Source organism: Xyrauchen texanus, chromosome 2, assembly GCF_025860055.1.
Source record: "Xyrauchen texanus isolate HMW12.3.18 chromosome 2, RBS_HiC_50CHRs, whole genome shotgun sequence".
Lineage (NCBI taxonomy): Eukaryota > Metazoa > Chordata > Actinopteri > Cypriniformes > Catostomidae > Xyrauchen > Xyrauchen texanus.
In genome coordinates this window covers 49,696,559-49,706,894 of record NC_068277.1, presented here as the reverse complement: position 1 = coordinate 49,706,894, position 10,336 = coordinate 49,696,559, and the positions used below count along the sequence as shown (strand labels likewise).

Sequence of the window (10,336 nt, the reverse complement as noted above, 5' to 3'; positions counted from 1 at the left end):
GTATTCCACTAACAAATTACTAACCACTTCTCTCAAATTATAATCAGATTACTGATTACTTAATGGGAAAAGTCACTATTACTAATTACTTTACTTTTAAATGACTTTAAAAAATTACGCTCACCAAATTCAAAAGAATGTCTATTTTCTCCAAGTTCATTGTCACACATCCTTCAGCAGTCACAGAAACACAAACAGACTTACATATGAATTCACGTTTTAATGGAATTACATAATTCATGTTTTTTTTAGAAATATTTGTAATGTACTTAAAAGGAATTAATATCATTGAAAGACAGTAAATGTAATCTGAACACAAGAATTTAAAATGTAATGCACTACACTACTTTTTGTGCGTCAAAAGTAATTATATTACAGTAACTAATTACTTTGTAATCCAATTACACCCAACACTGACAGTGAATAATAAAATAGAAATTAGTTAATATTCTGTATTTCTTAATAAATGCTGAGTAATGACAGAAATGACCATAAAGCTCCAAGGAACATGGAAATTGCAATGAGAAGGTGAAGATATAGAACTCATAACTATTATAATTGACTAATGCATTGGAGAGTAAACTTGCTGTGAGTTTATGAACAGGTTTCTATGGTAATCTGGTTAGGGGTGACCTCGCGGCTCTGCAGTCTTCTTATGTAGAATCATTACTGGATAATCCACATAGGGTATGACAATATAGGTCGCCATCTGCTGCGATTACTGATACAATAACAAGAGGGCACTGTTATACAGCATTTCAGTGACTGAAGTCATTTCAAGACGCTATAAAGTATAGTTTGGCACATTCTGCTCCAATGCTATTTTCATTAGCTCAGTACTCTTATATTTTTTATTATATATATATATATATTTAAAATATAATATCTGTCTGTTTAAACCATTTATATTTTGTATTTGAATTATTGTAAGAATTGATTTCAGTATTTTATTCTTGACATGAGTTTTTGTAAACTGATAAAGAGAAATATTCTGAGACCAAAAAAGTTCATTACATTTATTAGACTAAATTATTTGATGCACCATCAGTCTACTTTCCTCATATTAAAAACTATCTCAATCTGCTACCATCACAATAAAATAGGGATTCTTGCATTGTAATACATATTTTGATATTTGTATCCTATCATGGATTATGATCATTTTCTATGATCGTCTTCTATGTGACAAAGCTATAAATAAATGAATAAAAATACATTAAAAAGGCTAAAAGTACTGTATATGCACTGGTGATGACATCCATGGGAGTTTGTACTAAACATTGAAAGCTTCTTCATAAGGAATGCCTCATCAAATGATCTGAATTTCTGCCATAAGAAACAAAAGAGACGTCCCTGTGCAGTTACTGTAACAGTTCACTCAAGCTTGACTCATTAAATGCTGAGAAGCAAGAATGAGGACATGGTGCTTTCAAAGTTTGTCCTCCATTTCTCTGCATTCCATTTCATTCTGCCTGAAGGTGTGGGGTCAAAAGAGGTGAAAGGTCATCAGTGATGGTGGATCATGACATTGCCCTCATCAGAAAGGGTGAGATGAGCCACGTGACGCACAGTGGAGATCTTCTTCACGGCCTTCTGAAGCATCAATTTAAAATCTTTAGAATCTTGTCTGTAAGACACAAAAACAGAGAAGGAACACCAGCTTTAGTTTACCTAATACATCATCACCAAATGACAAATATTTATCATTTATCAGCTTAGCATTTATTATTAACTTTTCTGCTAACTCTTTACAATAAGGTTCTATTTGGTAACATTAGTTATCAACATTAGTTAACATGAACTAAAAATGTTCAATACTTTTACATCATTTGTTAATCTTGATTAATGTTAATTTCAATCTATAGTAATATATTTAAAAAAATGTGTTATATAAAAAGTTGTATATGCTAACATTAGTTATTGCACTATGAACTAACATGAACTACCAATGAACAATTGTATATTTATTAACTAAGATTAATAAATACTATAAAAATATATTGTTCATAGTTAGTTCATGATACCTAATGCATTAACTAATGTTAACCAATGGAACCTTATTGTAAAGTGTTACCACTTTTCTCAACGTATATGTTTAATGTTCTGTATTGGTTTAAAAATATTTACAGTTGGGACAGCAAAACTCTGAATATATATAGTTTGTTTAGCTCTATGTTAAGACATGATACATGAAACACTGAGAACAGACAAGACATTCAGAGCATGACAGAACACACAAACAGAAACATAACAGCACGCCAAACATAGCCGACGATCCATTTTGAAAAGCCAGCTATCCATATCTGAGGAGTGCCATCCAATCTGAAAGGAGAGAACTTTTATAACGACTATCTCTGGCAAGTCACAAATTGACAAGACCAAAAATATCTGAGGGTAAACAAAGTTGCCGGAAATTGTGACATCACCAAATTACACATAATTTATTTAATTTTGTGTTAAAGGAATAGTTCACCCAACAATGAAAATTCTGTCAGCTTGTGCTCCTCCTCATGTTGTTCAAAACCTGAATGACTTACTTTTTCTGTTACAAAGGGAGATACTAGGCAGAATATTATGGACTGACTGCCTCAGTCACCATTCACTTTCATTGTAAAAAGATGCTGTGATGAGGAGAAGGGCGTGGCCGGCCCGTGAGGATGCAAGCCCGGCGCTGAGTTGCCCAATCAGTGAGAGAGAAATAAAGGAGGAGCCGGCGACACGAGAGAGAGAGAGAGAGAGAGAGAGAGAGAGAGATGCACGCGGGCGCTCTGTGTTGTTGTGTTTCAGTTCAGTGTTTTATGTTGTAATTAAAGTCTTGTTGATTGTTAATCTGGTTCCTGCTTCCTCCTTTCCTTACCGAAAGCCTGTCTGCGACAGATGCAACAAATGTAAATGGTGACTGAGGCTGTCAATCCCTAACATTCTGCCTTATATCTCCTTTTAAGTTCACGGAAGAAAGTCATTCTGGCTTGGAATAAAGTGAGTAAATGATGCCAGACGGATCATTTATGGGTTAACTTTTCCCTTTAAGCGTTTCTATGGTAAAAAGTCAGTTATATAAATTTCCAAAATGTGTTTAAGCGCGTGCTTGAACTGACAGTTGCAGAAATACACAGAACAATTCTGTAAAAATAAAACAGAAGGATAATATAATATCACTTAAGAAACTTTACTTGAAAGTAGAAGAACTGAGTCATTTATCGTTGGAGAATGGACACCCCACCAACCCCCTCCTGACCCCCCCGCCCCCCTCTTTCTGTCTCATTGAGCCACACTGTGTAATGTTATACATTCTCCATGCATAACATTACCTCAGTTTTTCTTCTTTGCAAGCTGTGCTTCTGCTTTCCGCTTCTTGTATGCGGCTATTTCCTCCATCTGCAAGCCATGAGCCTTTTGCCTGAAAAATACATTGGAGAAGATAAACAGAAGACACACACACACACACACACACACACACACACCCTGTGGGACACAGGCCAGGGCAAGGCCTCCCCTTACCCTGACTTCAGTACAGGTGGCACGGGGAGTGGTTTGGTGAAGTTTTCCCTCCCAGTCAGCCAGTAGGTTTCTTCTATCCCTTTGCCCTGTGGAGAAGAGAGGATGAGAGATGGAGGAAAATACACTATGGTCCCTAAACCCATTACTCTAATCCATCCGTTGGCCATTTCCAGCCATTTTACTTACTTTACTTCTATAATGTGACATATTTCAGACTGAAACAGCATATTTAATGAGAATAAATTGTAATACAGAGCTTGGTTTTATCCATCGGGAATTGATTAGACATTGAAAAGAAGTATTGACATACTTCATATGAAATCGAAGAACGAACGTGTGTGACATAATTTAGAACAAAATCTGGCCAAAAAGAAGGTGTTTATGAGTTCATTTCAGTGGTTCGTAACAGCTCGCCTTTTAGGAATATGTCTTACTGGCTGATAAACACCTGCTTAGTACCACTGGTCCAAGTCATTGGTAGATGTGACCTAGAGCTCCACCTACCTTGAGGCTGACAGCTAATTCAGTCAGATAAGATCAGTCAACATGAACACACGGGCGGGCAGAGTTATCAGCAAGCTGGTGCAAATGTACCTACAACTGTATGATTGTTCACCTAGAGACATTTTCCAAGAACATGTCATGCTTTTTTGTTTAATTAGGTGCATATTATGGCTGAGTATAGCGTGTTAGCGCATTAGCATCATGAATTCAGAATGTAAACAAGAATGTAAGTGTTTTATACTGCCTATATTTTACTATAAATCATCATTGAGTGGTTTAAAAAGCATCTTTTACTAATCTTGTGTGAATTCTACTCATAAAAATGAGGCATAAAGTCATTGATTACATATTTTAATGTCACATTTTTAGGTTTTACACCTCTCACAGTGGTGTTAGGCTGTTCCGAACTACTTTTTACCCCGAACGAAGATTGCAGAACTTCTCTGGAAGTATATTGGGCTCTTTACACACCGTTTATGACTTCAGCCAAATAGAAAGTTTTTTCAGAGGCAGAGCAAATTATTAACTTGATAAAATATTTGAAAGACAACCTTTTTTTTTTTTTTTTTTTTACAAGCAATGTGCAGTAAGGGTACATTTTGATTTTATGTTGACTTTAACTCGGAAAACAGATGGCTCATGTTATGCACAATACATGCAAAAAGGATTTAAGTGAAGTTATTTGAGAATTGTTTCTGTGTGAGTCTTCACTAACAGTGCAATCTAGACCAGGGCTAAACTTGATCTATACCCAAGAAATCTTGATATGTGGCACATTATGTGAAATTATAAGTGATATTGGAGAAATTGTGCACAAACAAATCTATATATAAAACCTTTTGATTTGTCTTGAATAAAGAGCTCACCTTGAGTTCTGTCCTAGCTCTCAACTCTACTTTGTAACCCAATTTCATCTCCAACAGGATCTTCACTGTACTGGAATGGACATGGATTCTATACGCTGCAAACACACACACACACACACACACACACACGTTGGGTTTCCATGTTTTATGGGGAATTTCCATAGACATAATGGTTTTTATACTGTTCAAACTTTATATTCTACCCCCTAAACCTAACCCTACCCCTAAACCTAACCCTCACAGAAAACTTTCTGCATTTTTACATTTTCAAAAAACATAATTTAGTATGATTTATAAGCTGTTTTCCTCATGGGGACCGACAAATTGTCCCCACAATGTAAAATTTTGGGTTTTACTATCCTTAATGGGACATTTGGTCCCCCACAAAGTGATACATAAACACACACACACACACACACACACACACACACACACACCTTAAGGGCCTTTTTTTATATATAAATTATTACTGTAAAATAATAATTTTATTATTATTTTGCCAGGCAAAAACAAAACACCTAATGAAAGTCTTTTCAGTCATTGACTGTTATAGCTAATAATTAAAAAATTTCTAACAATTTTAGCATTTTCTGTCTTAAGGCTCTAATCAATACATAAATAACTCTGAAATATAGTTGTTTATGTTTTAGTAGTGAAATAAATTTTCGTAGGCTTACGCATTCCTGTGGACTCCATTCTAGAAGCAGTAGTAACAGTGTCCCCGAACAGACAGTACCGCGGCATGGTCAAACCCACTACACCAGCTACACAAGGTCCTAATAAGAACACATAGATAGCATCTGAAAAATATTGAACATTTTCTTAATTTAATTATAAACCAAATTGATTGGATCAGTCTCACCTGAATGAAGTCCTATTCGGATGCGGACAGGTACATCAGGCATATGTCTCATTTTAAAGGTGCCTACAGCACTTAGGATGTCCAGGGCCATGTTTGCAATCTCTGCTGCATGTCGGTTCCCATTGGGCATGGGCACACCTGATGCCACCATATAAGCATCACCTATAGTTTCCACCTGCAGGCAACAGAGAGACATTCATTAGTATACTAAAAGTAATTAAGATATTTAGGATAACAATTTTACATAACAACAAAATAAAAGACATTTCTTTGGAAGCCAAAGCGATTTTGTCTGCATGTCTGCAAAAGCTGAGCAACACCCAAACCCACATTTGCTCAAACAGTAATTACATACAACAAATCAAATCTATTTAATACTTATTAATGTTCTATGACTGCTGTTACCTTATAGACATCATGACTGCCGATGACAGCATCAAACAGAGTATAAAGGTCATTGAGAAGGTCTACCACCTCAATGGGCTCGCTATTGGCTGAGATTGTGGTGAATCCTACAATATCACTGAAGTAGAGACTGACACTGTCAAAATACTCTGGTTCGACTGTAGTGCCAAGCTTCAAAGCCTCTGCCACTGACCTAGAGAAGATTGGGCAACAAAAATAAAGTTCAGAGAATGTTTTAAAAATGTCATTTAAAAGTTTTCAACTTCTAGTAGCTACTTGAAAACTGAAATTAATCCTCATGTTCTGTTGAGATTGAATTTACGGTTTATATGTTTGGGGTCCCAGAGACCCCAATGATGTGTGTGTAAAAATGGAACAAACCTCTTTTCATCCCCTTAAATGTCTTTAAATGGGTTCCACTGACCTGATAACATCCCTGTTGACAGATAATTGAAGCTTTTGTATCAGAAAGTGGTCTTTCAGAATTTTGATTGATATCCCATAGAATAACAAAGCAGTAAATAGGCATAACATCATAATTGAAAAATACAATAAAATAAATGTTTCTCTGAGACCGCATTATACATAATGAAGCAATTTTCATAGAGGACATCAGATGAACAGTATGAGGCTGATTTTTTTTAATAATCAGTTCACATTAGATAAGGAAAAGTTATGGAGTTTCAACCCAATAATTCAATGTTAAATATGTTTTTTAGGAGATTTAATGGGTCTTAGGGAAGGCTGAAGTACCCCTTCATTGACACAAACCAAAGATGTGTCCCAAAGACTATACAGTCAAATTTAGCATTATCATTAATGAAAATAATCAATGATATTTCAGGTATATTTTCGTTAAAATGTCCATTTTCATCATGAATGAAGAAAAAAATGTCTCTAAACTAATGCCGTTAATTTTACATGGGGAACTTGTAAACTGGTATATTACGAAATACTCATTTTACAAATGTAATTTTATCATTAATTTTTCATAATTTTGGTCAAATTTTAGCTTTTTAAAAATTTACAAATTCCATGTATTTCATCAATAAGTATGATGTCTTGAAAATGTATATTTTATATGTGTAAGGCGGGGTGCCAATGTGTTTGCATTCAAAGGCAAAGAGCAAATGTATGATCTTTGAGAAAATCAACATATGAACTTTCTCACAATTAGCAACTCTTCCTGAGGCACCACACCCCACTGAGCGAAGATTACAAATTCACACCTCATTGTTGCCCTTCCACATCTGTCCCATTCTCTCCCCCTCCTCCTCCTCTGTTCCCATTCAGCTCAGAATCACCTCAAACTTACTTAAGATCTGTATGTAACAAATTATCATATCTGATGTATACAAATAATGTAACTAGTGTAACATGTTTGGTATAATTTAAAATGTCTCAGTGTGACTGGTATAGTATTCTTTTTTTTTCTTATTAAGGTCTGTAAAACTTAATGACAACAAAGTTATAAGGTCTTTGGCAAATACTGAATAATTCTGGAGGTCTATCCCCCTCCTTGAAGGTTTAACACCAGGAAGCCAAGAACCCATTCACCCCCAAATTCTCATTGTTCAAAGGATAATACCATTTGGTACACAATGTGTATTCTGTCTGGATATTTAAGGAAAATGGCCCAAAGCTCAGGGTTCTCTGTAGTCAGATGATCCCACACCTCAATGTGTGTAACTTTAATAATAAATTCAATTTAAATTCAGATTTCTCATGCTTTGGAATTGCATGTAGTTTTCTCAACTGCCAGGTGTATTATTGTGTTTAATTTTATTAATAATAAATCAGACGACACACAGGTGGTTACTGAACTGACATGCTTTTCTCCGGTCCACCTTTTCACGTGACTCCTCTTACGTACATCTTACGTATCACATATTAAACTAGAATACATTACATCACCCTTTTTTTCCCTTTTTTTTTTAAACAATTCAGGACCTTAACATTTGTCTAACAACAGTCAACAATGTAATCATGATGTGCGAAGAACATCTGATCTTGGCAACTCATGCTTCTTCAGAACTGTTGCAGGTTTCTAGATTTGTCCTTGCTGTATCCTCACTTTGTCCCCTGGTGATATGTCTGGCAATTGTTTGGTGTTTCTGTCACTTCCTTTTGCAGTCAACAATGCAGTGGAAGTTGGCAGTTTAGTTTTCAACCTTCTCCCCATTAAAAGTTGTGCCGGTGACATTCCAACGCCATCTAGTGAAGTATTGCGATATTCCATCAATGCAACATATGGATCTCCATTCTCACATTGTGACTTTATGAGCATTTTCTTGATGGTCTGGACTCTTCTTTCTGCTTGTCCATTAGACTGAGCATATCCCAGACTAGACATTTTGTGCTCTAATTCCCAGTTTTCTGCAAAACATTTGAATTCGTGAATGGCATATTGTGGACCATAATTTGATATTAACACATCCGGTATACCATGTTTGGCAGTGATTTCAATGCAGTTATCACTCCTCTGCTCGTAGAGTCACTCCGCTTTGCAATTTCTGGAAATTTGGAGAAGTAGTCTACACACAGCAAATATTCTGAACCATTGTGGTGAAACAAATCAGTACCGACCATTGCCCATGGTTATCCTGGCAATGTGTGAGGTATTAGTGGTTCTCTTGAGTGACTGTTTTGATGAGTGTTGTATATGGCACACTGAGATAACATTTTCTCAATTTGAGCTGACATTCCTGGCCAATAAATTATGTCTCTTTCTCTTTCCTTGCATTTCACCATGCCCAGATGTGACTCATGAATTCAGTCCAGCATTTCATTTCTCATTTTGTTTGGAATTTTTTAGCTTTAACATCAGTCCTGATGAGTTCTTCTTTAAATGTCCAATATTTCTGAACATCTTTGTGAACTGAGCATTTCTCAGCAGGCCATCCTTTCATGATGTAGTCTTTCAACATCTGTATTTCAGGATCATCATGTTCTCACTGCGAGGGCTTGACCTTGGCAACTTTGCGATTGAGGCTCGCGTTCAACAGAAAGCATGCCACTCCAGCCGCTTCCGCATTGCTCCTTCTTCCCACGGGATTGAGGAGGATGCGCCTGGCGATGGAGGTGATCTGGGGATGGCAGCAGGTGCAGCTCTGCCGGGTAAGCCCCCTCGGACCACCCACCCCCCGGCACACTCGTTGACTCCCGTCCGTGCTCGAGGCAACAGCGGCTCGCCTCACAGCCAGCCTGCCTATCCTCTGGAGCTCGAGGTGGATGAGCTCGCCGCTGCATCAGAGAGCGCGGCGTCTGACTCCCCTGGGCTGCCGCCTTCGGGCCAGCACGCCCAGGCTGAGGCTGATGCACAGATGTCTGGTATGCTTGCCCGGGCCGTCACCAGCGTGGGGCTGGACTGGAACCCTCCGTCCTCCCCACAGACATCGCGGTTGGATGACTGGTTCCTGATGCCTCCGCGCCGCTCACAGCTGCCCCCCCCCCGGTTTTTCCCGGAAGTGCATGATGAGCTGACGTCTTCATGGAGGGCACCCCTCTCCACACGTCACAAAGCCACCTGCTGATCCGCTCTCACTACCAGCGATGGCAGAGCGGAGCGATTCCCCAGGTGGACAAGGCTGTTGCGCTCCACCTGTGCCCCGAGAACCCTACCAGCACCACCGGACACGGCGCTTCCGCCCTGCATGTCATGGCCCTCCTGCAATTCCACCAGGCCAAGGCACTTAAAGATCTGCACGGGGTAGCCCTGATCCCGACGTGCTGCAGGAACTGCGCTCAGTGACCGACCTCGTCCTCAGAGCCACGAAGGTCACAGCGCAGTCACGCGGGCAAGCGATGGCCACACGCGTGGTCCAGGAACGACATCTGTGGCTGAACTTGTTCGAGATGCGTGAGACCGACAAAGTGCTTCCTCAACGCCCCTGTCTCCCAGTTCGGCCTCTTCGGCGGCACCATCGAGGACTTTGCCCAGTCAAGTCAATTTTATTTGTATAGCGCCTTTCACAACACACATCATTTCAAAGCAGCTTTACAGAATATCAGCATTAACAGACGATAAAACTGTAATGTCTATAAAGTCGATTAATCATCATTGTGTAATTTAGATAAAATACGATTTTTAATAGTGTTTAAAAATAATTAAATGATAATTGTATTAATAACCTCAGTGAGCAAGCTGTAGGCGACTGTGGCAAGGAACACAAAACTCCATAAGATGTAGATTAATGGA

General features: G+C 38.3%; 1 protein-coding gene across 3 annotated transcripts in view; it reads right to left on the bottom strand.

Annotated features, from left to right (window-relative positions):
* Positions 1-342: 342 nt before the first annotated feature.
* gc2 (guanylyl cyclase 2) overlaps positions 343-10,336 on the bottom strand; it is a 34,126-nt gene continuing 24,132 nt past the window's right edge. For 2 of the 3 annotated variants that reach the window (XM_052142062.1, XM_052142081.1), the window contains 6 exons: positions 6,139-6,331; positions 5,734-5,908; positions 5,549-5,647; positions 4,872-4,966; positions 3,502-3,587; positions 343-1,627 (listed from right to left, as the gene is read on the bottom strand). In XM_052142062.1, the coding sequence (XP_051998022.1) occupies positions 1,507-1,627; positions 3,502-3,587; positions 4,872-4,966; positions 5,549-5,647; positions 5,734-5,908; positions 6,139-6,331 (769 nt within the window). In that variant the 3' untranslated portion in view covers positions 343-1,506. Of the gene's footprint in view, positions 1,628-3,311; positions 3,401-3,501; positions 3,588-4,871; positions 4,967-5,548; positions 5,648-5,733; positions 5,909-6,138; positions 6,332-10,336 lie in introns of all 3 variants that reach the window. The other variant, XM_052142072.1, reaches the window with a different exon arrangement.